At 45.5% G+C, this 15,620-nt stretch overlaps 1 protein-coding gene across 7 annotated transcripts in view; it reads left to right on the plus strand.

Annotated features, from left to right (window-relative positions):
- LOC148036231 (cilia- and flagella-associated protein 100-like) overlaps positions 1 to 15,620 on the plus strand; it is a 209,341-nt gene that overhangs the window by 180,191 nt on the left and 13,530 nt on the right. For 4 of the 7 annotated variants that reach the window (XM_087678227.1, XM_087678225.1, XM_087678228.1 and 1 more), the window contains 8 exons: positions 1,035 to 1,112; positions 2,035 to 2,088; positions 3,339 to 3,398; positions 3,546 to 3,681; positions 3,935 to 4,026; positions 13,734 to 13,889; positions 13,995 to 14,189; positions 14,755 to 14,925. In XM_087678227.1, the coding sequence (XP_087534353.1) occupies positions 1,035 to 1,112; positions 2,035 to 2,088; positions 3,339 to 3,398; positions 3,546 to 3,681; positions 3,935 to 4,026; positions 13,734 to 13,889; positions 13,995 to 14,189; positions 14,755 to 14,925 (942 nt within the window). The remainder of the gene's footprint in view (positions 1 to 1,034; positions 1,113 to 2,034; positions 2,089 to 3,338; positions 3,399 to 3,545; positions 3,682 to 3,934; positions 4,027 to 13,733; positions 13,890 to 13,994; positions 14,190 to 14,754; positions 14,926 to 15,620) is intronic. The other 3 variants (XM_087678226.1, XM_087678229.1, XM_087678231.1) reach the window with 3 other exon arrangements.

A 15,620-nucleotide genomic window follows, 5' to 3' on the forward strand; every position in this document is an offset into this window, starting at 1 on the left:
TTTCTACCACTCTCGGATCAGCATGTAAGCCCCATGTAAAGCATTTATGAAGTCATAGAGGCCTCGTAAGAAGATTACCTATCCAATCCGTTACCTTCAATCTTCTTTATCCATGTACTCAGGTTATCTTTTTTTAAATCTCCCATTGCTAAAAGTTGGCATAGAATCAACCCTATTCTAGCAACATGAGCCTGGATGCTTGAAGGACAATCAATTATGAGAACATTCCTTGTCATCAAGATACACTAAACACCTAGAAATTTTGAAAGAGTTGGGAGTTCATCCCCAAAGTTGGCATGAGGAATCCTACCAAACGTTGAGTCATTAAATCTTGAATATTGATGAGTAATGGATTTCCAAACAAAAAAAATATACCCCCAAAGTTTCCTGCAATTGGGCATGAGTTGAACGCATGTTTAATGGTCTCTAGTGACCAAAGAGAATTTTTCCTTTTTGCAACTGATCATCAAAATGAATTCCTCCAATGATCTTCCAAATTAAGATAAAAAGCCACTCTTTTTTGGCCCTTAATTAAAAGTTTGACATTTGTAAGCTTCAGAATGTTCAATTTCAAGGTCTTGCCCATGTCTATGCTGCTAATCCAAGGTCCATCATGCCTAGAGCCAAGAATAGAATCACATGCTTGTTATAGGGGATCCTTAAAAGGCACCAATGGTGCCAATGACCATCTCTTTTCAGATCTTTGCCTTATATTGGGACCATATCAAACAAAGTCCCTGTCAAGTCTCTCTCAATAATGCAGCAGACAAGTCTCATGATCAACTATTCTTAAATGATATAATTCTATGTTTAGAAAAACCCCTAAGTAAGCATTGCAAAGCACTATGGTGTAATATGCTGAATATGTGATTGTCAGAAGAGTAAAGTATCTGACTTCTACATATTTTGAGGTTCGCTAATGCTTAAGGTTTTACATTTTGACCCAAAACAGTGATATGCATGTTTCTAAAATTTAAAATAGCACTAAGGGTACATTGTTCTGATGTGTAGATTAACCTTCCTTTTGGTCACAGGCTTTAAGAAAGAGTGAAGAAATGCTTTTAGAGGATACTGCTCAATTTGAAGCATTTTTGAAACAAAATGATGAGAAGGTCGTACTCGATTTCTTGTGATTTTGTGAGAGTGCATTAGGAGGCTTTAAGTTTTCTAGTACTTTGGACTTGGGAAAACATGGAACTCTGGTATTTAAAGGAACATTTTTTATATGGATTCAAGTCAAGCTTTTTGTTCCAGTACAACCAGCACTAGATAACTATCTAGCTTTATTCTTGTGCCTATGTTTCTCTACTTTTCTGGTTCCTTCTTCCACTTATTACACTAGTTTACATGCTCTCTCAGCTCCCAAACATGCTTGCACTCTGCAGTCCCGTCTGTCAAATTTGACTTTCATTCTCATAAGAAAGTGAGTGTATGTGCAGCAAGTGGAATAAATGAGCCTTGTTCAACCTGGAATCCTTAATCAACCTTATTAGATCCTCATGGCTTTAATAGTCCAGAAAATATACGAGCGACTCCACCTAGAATCCTATGCTCAGCAGTTTCACAAGAGGAATTTGTGAATGACGATCTTTAAAATTTCGCCAAACTATTGTCAGAGGTCATTGCATAGTATACAGATGAGCCACTCAAACAGGAACTACAGAAAACATATGAGACTGGACTTCTTAGGGAACAGTGCTTAGAAGGGTGTTCTCTAGTAGAAGTTAGCTGGCTGATCAAAACCTCGAGTTCTCAAAACTTGAAACAGCAAAATAATTCTGCATCCAATGCCTTTCTTGAAACATTAGTATGATTTTTGAGTGCTCGAATCAGCTCTCCTAATCTGGAAGGGAATAAGCCTGCTTTCATTGGGGGTACTTGACCAGCTGTGCCACATTTTATTAGGTAGTCACATTTATTAGCAAAGGAACTGGGAGTCATCTGCAGTTTTTCCAAGCTGTGTAGAAACTGCTGAGAAAAAAAATAGATTTTCCTGCATCTTGATTGGTCTAAGCTTTCTTTAATTTTGTACAGGTGCAAGAGGCTCTACAAAAAGCAGAGCAGCAAACTAGATTGAAGCAGGAGAAGGTGGGTTCTCAGTTATTGCTTCTAATAGATATTTCAATCTATAAGTTTTGGGTCACATTGCTTATTTGCTAGTTACTTGCATTACACTGGTTTCTTTTCCTTTCTATAGGGTCGCTGCATTGATGAATTAAAAAAAGTGTAGAAACATACACCTAAGCACAGCTGCTGATGTATATGCTATACAAGGATTGAGCCCAAGCTCTTATGTGATAAATATACTCCACAGTTGGGTTCTTTCTATCTATTGGATTTCTATGCTTCATACCTTTTGCTTCTATAACTTTTCTTCTCTTTGTGCTACGAACTCTTCTTACTTGAGTCCCAGCAGTGACTTTTGGCCATACACAAAAAATACCCTGGTTGGATATGGTGAAGGGGATGGCAACCCGGTCGCTCCTTTGACACCTGCAGCACAGGCTTGTTTGTATTAGTCCTTACTAATGAACTCCTTGGCCAGTTCCAGGCAGACTTTCTCCATATCTTCTCATATACTTGCTTCTATTATCTACCATTGCTATGATGTCATGCACTCTGTTGGCCCTTGGTCATGGGCTGCCTTGTATACCCCTTGTAATTTTTATTTTGTAATTGAAGTACCCTATTGGAACCTTGATGCACTTGGGTATACTGACATGTTATTGGTACAATCTTGTTATTTTGTTTTGTAAATGCGTATTGCCACTGCTTTGTTAACAAACGCGCGCACACACACATGCACGTGCGTGCGCGAACACACAGTTTCCCTCCAAACCCAACTGCACACATGCACGCCGTTTCCCCCCCAAGCCCCAACCTGCATGCATGTAACAATCAGAAACCTTGTGTGTACAGTAAAAATGTATGAGATTATGGCACATATCCCAGACAATGCCCTGGTGACGTCATCCATGTGAGGGTTCATTGCAGAGGCCAGACAACACATGTACTAAATGCCTTGCTAGAGCGCATCACTAACTCCATATCAGTGCTCTTGAACCTATGAAAGGGCACACTATGAAAGCCCCAACTAGGGAGTCCTCACAGATGCCTCCATGTGTGACAATGCAACCAAGTTTGCCATGTGCCCCTCTTTTGTTCTACATATCTCTCACATCAGAGTTATCTTTTGAGCTGTCATTAATAGAACCTTATTTTCGTGGGGAAAAGGCTTAGTTTGCCTTCCAAGTTTTGAAAGATGAAAAGATTAACGTGATTGGTGTGTCAAGACTCAACATCATTGGAGAAATGATTATCAAGTTATGATTATGCAGCTTGCGGATATAAAGCGGTTAAATGCTGCAAGTGCAACAATTAAAAAGGATCTCAACAAGGTCTCCTCTGAAACATGCTTTGACATCGAAACTTGTTACACAGATGTAGATAGATTGTTTGGTTTAACTTCATATAAAGAATACAATAAGTGCTAGATGCCAAAAGATTGTTGTTGATTTGGTTTATATGGTCAAGAATTTTTCCAGTTCCAAGAACAGCTTGATGAATGCAAGAAATACAAAGATTTTTTGCTGAGTTTGACACCGAAAGAATGGCTTGATACACATGGTGAACATAAAAAGAAAACGAAAACAAAAAAGGTTTTTAAAGATAATGGTGATGGTCAGTTACACTTATTATCTAAACTCTATTATTTTGGTTTGTACTGCCACACATTGTTTTCTAGAATATGTGATGGATGGCATTTTTCTTGGTAAAAAGGTAAGAAACTAATGGATGACGGAAGACCCTTTTCTAAAAATTAAGTTGTTAGGAGATATTAAGATGGCAAGTCTTACAAGCAAAGTTAAGTTGTGTTCTGCATGTTTAGTCCTATGAAACTCTATTGCTCCAATAAGTAGTCTTTTAAATGCAGGGGTTGATGAGACTATTGAAATTGATATGATAGAAGAAGGAGAAACAGATATAAGTACTGTAGAAATCATGTACTTTCGAACTCCAAATCAGGTTTGCCGAGACCTATTGAATTCTTTTTCTTTATATTTGTTTTCATGCCTATTCAAGATTAATTCAAACTCTATATAGGTGTTGCCTTTCAGCTTTTCAAGTGGCATTAAATTTCTTGTGAGGAAATCTTACCGGACATGTCATCCAAAAAAGGAGGGGCTTTCCAGAATACAACTTCTATTTTGTGGCTAGACAGTTTCTGACTGAACAATTGCTTTTGAATGTTGATGATTCTACTGCCTGGCAAGGGATGGTGGAGCATAGCTAGGGAGGGGAGACTGCCTAGCAAGCCTGGCGGGAGGGCGGGCAGACTGGTGGGAGGCTGAACAGGCTGGTGTGAGGGCTGCAGGAGGGCAAGGGACTTAAGGCAGCATGAAGAGGGTGAAGTTCGTAAGAGCACCCTGCCCCTTGCACCAGCCTTTTTCACTCCTTGCCTGATTCTTTCCTTTTTTTGCAATAAAGTGTGGCAAATTATATTACTTAAGAAAAAACCGGAATACAAGGAAGTGCTCATGCCCAACAGACTAGCTAGAGCTGATGTAGAGTCACAAATATATCAGATGTACAAGCCTCTCAGGGTGGTCTAGGGGAGATGGGGTGAAGAAGCCATGGAAGGGGGGTGTATCGCCATCTAGGGTTGCCTGCCTGCATCATGAAAACAGGTCCTAGCTGCCCCAAGTGTGCATGAAATAACAACGGAGCTCCTGATGAACCCTGCACTCGCCCTGCACCTGGTCTCATCGGCCACGAAGGGAGTGGATGATGGAGGTCTAGAGCTCTGCTAAGGTCGCCTATACTGAAAGTCTCTCTCCACCAAAAGCCTTGTGACACCACACCTTCCAGATATGCCATCCAGTAAGACTCCCTATGATCTCCCATACCTCAGAGCGGTCTGCTATGGGCTCCAATACATGGCGGATGGGTAGAGCCTCCAAACCGACCACTGCACATGACCTTGCCTCAATAATGAAATCATATCCTGCATCCCGGCCTCACACAGAAGGTGACGACCCTTGCTGACTGCTATGTGGTGGAGGATGCGGCATGCTCCTCTCCACACGAGCTGCACCACCCCACATGACCAAATGCAGTGCTTTGGGGTTTCCAGAGGCTGCTGTGTGCAGCGCTTACAACCTCCCTCCTTTTGCATCTGAGCTAGCCAGCTGTCCACCGCCAAGCCTCCATGTGCCACCAGCCATAAGAAATACGATACCCTCCTCGGCCTCCAACTATCCCATAGGCGGCGCCAAAAGGTCCGTCAAAAAGCCTCCGTGATGTTGTGCTCCACCCAGTGCCTGCTATGTGACAGCACCCAATCCATGTCCTCCTGCATTAGTACGTGTTTGTCAATCCTGGTTGTGTACTCCAGGAACCTCAGTGGCTTCTTGGCGACCGCAATGGTTGGCCATAGCCACTCTCTCGGATCCCACTCTAGCTCATCAAGTGGCCTACCCTCCCAGATCCAAAGGCGCCACTCCCTGAGCTCCTCCCAGAAGACATAAGGGTCCAGCTGCCATGTCTTCCCTTGAAGGCCAATCACCCGAATCCTCCTCCATGAAAGGACAGCTATCCCCTCATCATGCTGCCCTCTAGCAAGGGCTAGACACCCCCCCTCCTGCACAGTGAAGAAGGTCCCATGTGGAGTGCCACCCACTCTACTTGCCACCTGTAGGGGGATACCTATCGGTGAAAACCTAGCGGTCCATACCTCCTCGGGCTGATTTGGGCTATCGTGAAGATCCATCTGAGGGACGGCCTCCACTCACCACCAAGCCTCGGTCTACAATCTTGAAGACCCTCATGCAGTAGGACCTTCCAGGTATGCCCTCCAAGTGTGAGGCTGCAGACTACTAGCTTGCCCAAGAGGGCCATACTCTGATACTCTAGGTCTATGATCCCAAGCCCTCCCTCTGACCAATGCGGAATAATGGTTGCCCACACCACCTTGGCCCAAGAGTCCCTAGAACCGCGTCTGACCCGGACCAGAGGAAATTCTGCACTAGGCAGCGAAGTTGAACTATGCAGGATGAGGAGAAGCACCAACACGAGGCGATATACTAGGCCATCGCTAGGAGAACCTGGTTAACCACTAGGGCTTACCCTACTAGGGAGAGGCGAGCAGTACTCCAGTGGATCAGCTTCCTCCGAATAGTGTCAAGGACTGGAAGAAACTGCTGGGCGGGAGTGATGTCGAGTCCCACTTGGAACCCTAGGTAACGGATGGTCCTACCCTCTGCTTATCCATCTAAATCCAAGGTGGACACCCCACTCTGTGCTAGAGTCCGGGTCTATAAGGAATCCAACCGACTTTCGCCAGTTGATTTTCGCTCCCGTTGAAGTACAGAACACCTCAAGAGTCAATCTCACTCTCTCCAGTATCAACTTATCATCCTCTATGTAGAGTGTTGTATCATCTGCATACTCTGAGTCTAACAACTTTGTCTCCTCTCTCACTGGAAGTCAAAGGCCACGTAACCCGCTTACCCGTGACCTGAGGAAGTGAAACATCGCCTCTACAAAGAGTAAGAACAGGTACGGGGCCAGGGGGCAGCCTTGCCAGACTGATCTCTCCAGCCGAAACTCCTCCCCTCGCCTACCATCTATGAGAACCCTGCTGGTAGTCGATCTATAAAGTACAGAGACCCCGCGGATCCATGCCTGGGGGAAGCCCAACCTCACCATGGTGCCCTCTAGGAAATCCCTGTCTACCCTGTCATAGGCTTTCTCGAAGTCCAAGAGTAGTACGGCCAGTCCTCCCAGCCCACTATGCTGAGCCCACTATGTCGCCGCAAAGAAGGTGAATACATTCTCTAGGTTGCTCCTATCCTGGACAAATCCTGTCTGTGTATCATAAATGATGTTTGGAAGCACCGAGCGGAGTCGCCTACCAATCATCTTTGCTAGTGCCTTATAAGCCACTGACAATAAGGTGATCAGTCTCCACTGGGAAAGCTCCAACCGATCTCCCCCTTTGGGGAGAAGACTGATGAGGCATGCCGAAAGACTTCCTGGCATCTATCGTCCTGAAGTGAAAATCTCTTGGAAGGCCATCAATAAGGGGTCCTTCACCACCTCCCAATAGGTAGTGAAGAAGGCCTTAGAAAGGCCATTCTCTCCCGGGCATTTCTGCCCATCCTGTGTATGGAAAGCCTCCTCTAGTTCCTTCTCTATGAAGGGGGCTAGTAGGGAGCGTCCCATCTCCTTTGTGACGAGGGACAGAATGTGATCCCAGGCTTTCCGTCTACATCGTTGTCCTCTAGGTGAGGCTGTCTCCTGCTGGAAAAAGCGTCTGTAGTAGTCGGTGGCAATCTCCATCACCTCGTCTGGGCTGGAACGAGTCCTCCTATACTGATCTCGAAGGCTACGTATCTGCTCTCCCGAGGTGCAGGGCTGGTGCATCTAGAAAAACTCCCTACACATTGTGTCCCTCTTCCGCACTCTAGAAAGCTGTTGAGGTACTGAATGAGAACTCCGAACTCCTGTCCTCTAGGCCAGCAATGGCTGCTCACGCGCGTACCTCCCATGCGTGGAGGGTGGGATCCCCTGGTGCCTTGTGTAATAATCTTTGCGTGGTTGCAAGGTCCCGCCGGAGTGCTCTCTCCTCCTCCCAGCTCTGTTGCCTGGCCTGTAGGGTTGCCTCTTGGCAGATACTGCTTGACTCGGCTAGGACTGCTGCAATCTCCTTTGCGACTCGGTCCCTCCTACCCCACTCCCTGGTCCAAATCTCCTCAATCTGTCTCTTCGCCTCCTCCCTCCTATAGAACGAGTCAGGGATTCAACAGGATCGTATGTCTAGAGCAAATGATGGGGGATCAAGTGTCAGGAGATTTGGACAACGTGGTGCCTGTGAACCTGGCCTCCATGAGAGCATCTCCACTCTCCCGCATAAAACCTATCCAACCGCTCAAGTAGGACTCCACCTAGGCGCTTGTATCCCCAAGAGAAGTCCAACAACCTCTCCCTCTTGTGGAAGGCAAGGTTTCTCCAAGCATCCATGCTCCTACTGCCAGTAGAAAGACCTCCCATGCCTCGTGCTCCTCCCCAGCCATGCCTTGGTAGTTTCTGCCTCTGCCTTGCTGGTCCTCTAAATCCTCCAACTTGTTGAAGTCTCCTCCAACAATCCAGGAGTCCACCTTTGGGAGTCCTGCTGCAATCTCCACCCAGAATCTGCTGCGTGCCCTAACCTCAATAGGGGGATAGACATTAAGGTCTCCGAGGCACGAGTCCCCAATATCCAATCTAATCCATAGAACCCTCCCTGCCACTATCGTCCCGTGGTCTCATACACAGGCGGTGAGACTCAGGCCAATAGAGGTGCATACGCCTCCACTCTTGCCGTGGGCACCGATGGTGTACTCTCAATAAGTGTGTGACTGCCCAAGAGTACCTTCCCTACCCACTAGGCCTGGGCGAAAGTGAGCTCGTTCTCCTGTAGAAGTAAGATGTCCGATCCGTCCGGCAAGGCGAGGTTGCAACTCCTGTCGAACAATCAACTTCCTGGAACCACGTACCCCACTATAGTGGAGACTTTTCACATTCCAGGATGCAAGGTGTAAACTCATAGGGAGACCTGTGATTGACCGAACAAGCGTATGTTCGGTGTGGAAGTTGTTGAGGAAGAAGAGAAACTATGAGGCATGCATATACGCTTTACTGCCAGCCTGGACAGTGAACTCCGTTCCCCCGTGGTGGCCCTCGGGAGTGATGGATGCACCTAGTGGCACCACCAGGGCATCAATCAACCAAGCTGAGAGACGAGACTCCGTACACTGGTAGAAACGGGCCGCCTATGCCAAGGGCCACTCGATCACATCCATCGGCACTCTCCAGTGCGGAGGGGCTCGAAAGATAAGGCTCAAATGAGGGACCTCGGCCCCAGCCCACCAGTTAATGTCCATCATGCAACCCGGTCACTATTGGGAGAAAAGTGCCAGACCACCTTCTCCCATCCACTAGGAGATGTGGTCTGCCATCTGGCTCTTCACCTCCTCCTCTATCTAAGTCATTGTCCAGCAGTCTCCAATGTGAAAGGTCTCAAGGAAGAAAGCGTAGTTTGGTCCATCCGGTGGTGCTAGTAGATGGACTTTGTCGCTCCTAGACTTGCGTACCACGAAGATTCCCACCTCCAGGTGTAGTGGGAACTCTCCGCACTCCACAACTCTCAAGTAAGACCACGGCCCACTGCAAAAAAACTCATGTGGTAGCAGATGCGCCTGTCTCAGGAAAGTGTGATGGGCGGCATGGACGGATGAACTGGTGGCTGTGTGGGGAGGGGAGGGGGGGCTAGACTGCCGGTGGATGGAGGATATCAGTGTCTGGGGCTCCTCACCTCCTGTGAGAAGGGGGGGGGTGTGGGGTGTGTCACTTTTGCTGGGTGGGGATCAAGGGGGCTAGTCGGCGGGGGTGATGGTGGAGAGGGGGAGGATCGAGGGATGGTGAGGTGGTCGCAGGCACACGGCGGGTGTGGGGGGGTGTGGACCCTCGGGTGAGGCGGCTTGTGACGCCTCGGTGGGGGGTGGATGTGTAGGCCTGTGATCCTGTCGAGTAGGGCAAGGAGCGGAGGGCCATGTGGTGCTTTGCCGGGGGGGCGACACTCACCCTCTTACTCCATGCTGCTGTGGTTGTGTCTAAGGGACTGCATGCGGCCCCCCCTATTGTCTCTCTCTATGTCGTCTTTGTACCCATATAAAGCTGTCCGTGTCCACCTGTGGGCCTGTCGGCGAAGCCGCCTTAGCTCCGAAGCACGTGCACTCTACTGCCGAGTGCCCAAAGTCATGGCAACGCAAGCATTGCCCTAGCTACAGTCACGATGACTTGCTACCTGAAGGAGTGTCCACCTGCCTCAATCTCTAGAAATTGCGGTATGTTCTTTGTCTCTTTCACTACCACCTGTACCTTTGGGACTCCTCCGGCTATCACTGCGTTCGCGAAAGAGATGAGAAGCACAGTGCCAAAGAGCTGTCCAAAGTCTTCCACCAACTGGCGATACTCTATCGCTAGTCCAGGAAAGAGAAGGGTGACCGGGTGTCTAAGGAACCTGTTGTGGAGCGCGAATGCCTCCACTGTGAAGCCACTGTACCAAGGGACCATGTAGATGACCCCCTTCGTGGAAGCATAGGGTGAATTGGCTAGTAACTCACGGGCTACATCTGCTGAGGTGAGCCGTACCATGAAGATCCTTTGGTCCATTAGAACCACCTCCACGATCTGCACTGTGCCAATGCGCAGCGTGGAGTGAAGCCAGTCCCGAAGCTGGGCCCTGGATGGGGAGTGTCCTACTACCTACTGACCAAAGATCAGTGTTTCTTTTAGCTCTAGCTCTGTGGCACAGACAGCTGAGGTTTGTTCCTCACAAAGGACGACGCACAAGGTGTTTGACTGATGAGATGACATTAGACATGGATGTACTCAGGATTTTGTCTCATAGGCCACATTGGCCTTATGTAGACGTTAATCTCTCTCTCTTTTTTTCGTAAAAGGTAATTGTATCAATTACGAAAAAATAGTGCAAGTTTCCATGATTACAAGATACACGAGGGCTCTAAGCCGACGTATAAGATCCCAATACTAAGCCACACAAAAGTTACACAAGTGGTGGCAAAGACCCAGAGGAAATTGCCATATGCCAGGTAAGCAAGTCCTCCCGAGGGAGCAAGTCCGAGTGCCGAATGAGATCTATCTGCCAATGCAAGAGACCTTTAAGCCAGGCAATGTGTTTCGGTACATTAGAGGCGGAATCAAAAAGAAAGGCATTCCGAGTGGTCCAATTGTGCCAGCATCCCCAGAATCTGAAGAAGTGAAACAAGATCTTCATATGCGACTGTGGCGGTGTGGGGTATTTTGGGTGCACAAAAACCCAATCAAACGGGGTGAGCAAGGACCCCACCACTGTACGCCAAACCTGTGACAAGAGCGACCAGATCCTCTTGGCCAGCGGGCAAGAAATAAATCGATGCCGGGCCGATTCCACAGTAGTGGTACAGAAGAAACAATTGTCATTCGAGATTCGACACTTGGAGAGGGCGGAGGCAAGAGGAAGACCACCAATCATCACCCGCCAAAGAAAGACCTTGCACTTGAACGGTGTCTTATTCAACCAACCCTCCATCACCGTTGCCCTCCACCATGACTGAGATTTCCGCAAACCCCATACAGAATTAGCTTTAACAGCCAGCCATTGATGATCTTTCATCAGAAGATGATACACCTGATTAGCAGAGGCCTTCTCCAGACTCAACCGGCCTGCATGGTCCCACTCTCTTCTCTCTCTCTCTCTCTCTCTCTCTCTCTCTCTCTCTCTCTCTCTCACACACACACACACACACACACACACACACACACACAAAAGAATGAAGAGCCTCTTTGTCCATCCACCCTACACTTTGCTTTGTTGTATGATGTATTACGTATACACTCCCATTTGTCTTCTAATAGCATGTTGTGCATGAGGTTTTGCCTTGTTACCCTCATATATTCATCATATTAACTCAAGTGACATTGCTATTTTAGCTCTAAACATGTGTTCTATTATCTATAATCCAAAATAACCAAGTTTTTGGTTTTTTTTCGTGTTGATATCATACCATACCTTATAAAATCCTAAGATACCAATTAGTACCGTATTTTGTTGCACCATACTGTATCGTATCTTTTGTACTTGACAACCCTGTCACCACTCTTTCCGAGAAGGAAGGCCGATTTCATGGTTCCATGCCGGGATGCCATCAAATCCCCTGACTTGGTGGGTCCTTTTAGGTAGTTAGGAGTCCAATTTGTACAAATCCTGGGTGAGATCAAGGGGCAAATTGTCCAAAAGGTTTTTTGATCTTTTATGACAACAAGGTTTGAATCAAAAGAGAAGATTAAGAAATCTCGGTTGTACTCTATCCAATTGCAATACAAGATAAAGAAATACCACAAGGGGAGCCAGTTTTGGGTCAATAGGGTTTCCAATGTCCAAGATTGTATGGTAAAGTGTGAATTTTAATTTTGTGAATTTGTTTGTTGCTGTAATTAAGTGCTTAATCAGGTCTTTACTACCTTTTCTGAGAAGGAAGGTTGGTTTCATGTACCACGTGTTAGGGTCTCGTGCCACGATGCAGACTGTAGCTTCTACATGATTTATACCGCCACTTCTCTTGATCCTTGGGTGGTGCCCTAGTGTCTTGTGCAGCTCCTATGTGGAGACTCCAAGACATGTCCATGTAATCTAGGTAGTCCCCTCTTAGGACTTTGATGTGTCTTTGTGATCAGAATCAACTCATGGCTCTCCACTACCTCGTCCATCCTCCCTTGGTTTGTCCGCAGTGAGTTGTTACAATTCCATACTATCGTTCGTATATGTGATGTGTTTATCTCATAGGCTGCATGTCCCTCAACCCCCTTGCCGTCAATGGTGACTCAGCTGTCTCTATACATTTCTTTCCCTCCTTTGCTATTTTGGGTGTACTCATGCATCTATGCTCCATCTGCATCCTAGTAAGACCATCATCCTCATGGAGATTGTTTGGTCTAGCCTTGAGCCTTGACATCAATGCACAAAATTGCACTCTCATCAATTGTATAGAGAGACACTTGCATGTTGTGGGTTGGCAGGGTGGGATTGTTTCTCAGGGTGAGATTGCTAGACACTTGGGTTATTCCATTGGGGTGTTGCCCCTTGTGCATTGCTTGATTGGATGCCTTCAAACATTCATAACATGTTCATATATTGGAAATCTTAGGGCTGGCCTTTGCATGTGTGACTTAAAGTTGCACAAACAGCGATGATAAATATGATCTCCTCTTTCTTGCATTTGCTTCCTTGGACATAGAAGTCATTGCAAAAATCGTAGCCCATCTGTTTTATGGTATGGAAAAAGCAAGGAAATCATTTGGGTCAAGTGTGGGTCTCTCGGTAACATGTTAGCACACCAAAGTGGTTAGGGTGGTGTTGTCTTGTTGGATGCCAAGATTCATATGATAGCTTTACAAATGGCCCTCTTACAATCCTTATGTGTGCAACACTATCCTTGGGCAGACATTGCAATGGCTTTTATTAAGGAAATTGCCATCTCACATGGTTGCACTAGAATCTAGGCCTTTGGTGGCATGTTTTGAATTTGAATAATAAGGCACCTGCACCAAGGGAGATCATTGTGGTGCTCGTGGTTTTATGTGATCTCTCAATGATCCACCTTCTATATCCACTGCCCATTGCCCAATTTTCCTACTTATCTAGCAGCTTTGACCTTGACTAGTTCCAGTTTCTTCTCCTTGAGTTGCATCCAATTCAGCTCATCTACAAATAGAAATATAGAGAGGAAGGGAGGGAGTTAGAGTTATGGTTAGATCAATGTCCTCTTTAAATGTCTGGAAGGGCTAAGTTCCAAGGGACAGGATGTATCATTATGTTCCACTTTGGGTGTGCTTGGAATCAGTAACCTTGGAAAGAAAACACCCCAAACCTGAGTTTAGTTACATGTTATATCACACAACAGCCCTTGCACCAAGGGAGAGTCATTGCTTGTGTCCATGGTTTATGTAATCTCTAAATTATCCATCTTTTCTACACACTGGCAAGTTTCCCCACTGATCTAGCAGCTTTGACCTTGGCTACTTCCACTTTCTTCTTGAGTTGCATCACATTAAGCTGATCCACAAAGAAGAGGGAGCAGGGAGTGAGGAAGGGGAGACTCTTATTCATACTTGTGATGTGTCAAGAACAGCTGCTCGAGATTTTTAGAGAGCTAGAAGAGAAAAACCTTCTTCTAATGCAAGAGTCTCAAGATATAGAGACTGGATTGGAAGACCTCAAGACAAGGTTCAATGATACAAAGAACAAAAACGAGACTAAAATTGCAAACTTGCGTGCACAGCTTGAGGTAATTATTTGTAGATTCTCTCTTCTGTTCTTCCATGTGACAAAAAGTACCTCATGTTACAGCTTAATAGATAGAACACTAGACATGTTTTGAACATATGAATAGGCAATCAAACTAGCAGTGAAGACGGAAGAGGAAAGGCAGAGTAACCTACAGAACAAAACAAATGTGAACATGGTTGATAAGAAGTATGATGTTTCCTTTGAAGAGATATCCACAAAAGTTTCTGAGATTCATGCAAGGTGTGGACTAGAGGAGGATCCATCACTTGGAACGCTTCAAAAGCTCACCAATATAGAGGTTTTAATATTTGCCTTTCTTTCAAGGCTCGAAAGTAATTTATGCAGATATTTGCAGTACATTTTTGTTGGAGCTAACTTTTAAAAACACAGCATCAAAGCTTCATTGATTTAGATGTATTTGTTAATCATACTATGTGTATAGCTGTTGGTATTCTAATGGGGTTGTTGAAAGCAAAGAAGTGTATTTAGGAACTATTTCCATGTGCTCAATGGCTGGCCTTAGGCATTGGGTACCAACCATGTTTATAGACCAATACTTAAGAAATAGGAAGATTAGTCGCCTTGAAAGCATGACTGCAGCAGCATGTTTACAAGAATGTGGCAAAGTTTATTAGCAGATTATTGTCCCAATGCTTTTCCCTGTGATGTATGCAAGCACACCTTGGTAAGAAGTTTTGCCCTTGTCAAGCTTATAGGATGAATAGACTATGAATAGTGTGATATGTGCTGGTATTGCATGACATACTTAAGTATCATTCTCAGATGTTTGCAAATGGGTATTTCAAATGCATTAATTTTAAGGTGGAAAAACTTATTGCTAGTCTGATGCTATAAATCCACAGGCAAAGCTTGAAGAGAGTATTGCAGCTTTAGAAGGTATACCCACTGAATTTATTGAGCAAACAGAGAAAGCACGAGAGAAGCAAAGACGACTTGCTCTGCGGGAAGAAAAAATGGAAAAACAGCGAGCTGAGCAAGAGAAAAGAGCAGAGAGAAGTCTAGAGCGTGCACACGTAAGCTATTCTATACTTTGCTTTGCACATAATAAGGCACGATTACAAAACAAATTTTTATGGGGTATTGAGAAGGGACATGAATGCCAACTATCTCTGTTGTGCAAGAGAGAAGAAACATAATTTACATGACAACTACAGAAGATTGCATTATTAGCCTAACTTCTCAGGATGGAAACACTGAGGGCACAGAGACAAAAAAAGGTGGCCCCATACTGGCCAGTTGATCCCACAGGCTTGTAATCACCCTGCATCCAGTTACATGTGGCATTTACAGGATGTACCCCTTTGATTCCACAATAGTTCAAGTCACATAAACCTTTTTACAATGTATTTATTCCACAATGAATGCAATAGGTTAGGAGCAACATAGTAAAGTCCTTTCCTGTTAAGCATAGGCAAGCATGCTTACCGTCTCTTGTGAGTTTGTCTATTCTGTGTAAACTTGGAAACCTTTTGGCTTTGCCAATGAGGCAAATGGACAGATCCTCATCTTGATGTATGCTGTCAATCTCTTTGACATACTTCTTCGTTGGAACCAATGTGCTTGTAGAATTTTATATATCAGAAGAATGAAATATTCCAGGTCTGCCAAGCAATGGTGCTGGCTCTTCTTCTAAACCATACGAAGTGGAATCTCCTTGTCGGCCATTTGAATGCCTCTCCTGCAGAAAAGTGATTGCTGAATACTCAGA

Source organism: Lygodium microphyllum, chromosome 5, assembly GCF_053477565.2.
Source record: "Lygodium microphyllum isolate KBCC chromosome 5, Lygodium_microphyllum_v1.1.10, whole genome shotgun sequence".
Taxonomy (NCBI): Eukaryota; Viridiplantae; Streptophyta; class Polypodiopsida; order Schizaeales; family Lygodiaceae; genus Lygodium; species Lygodium microphyllum.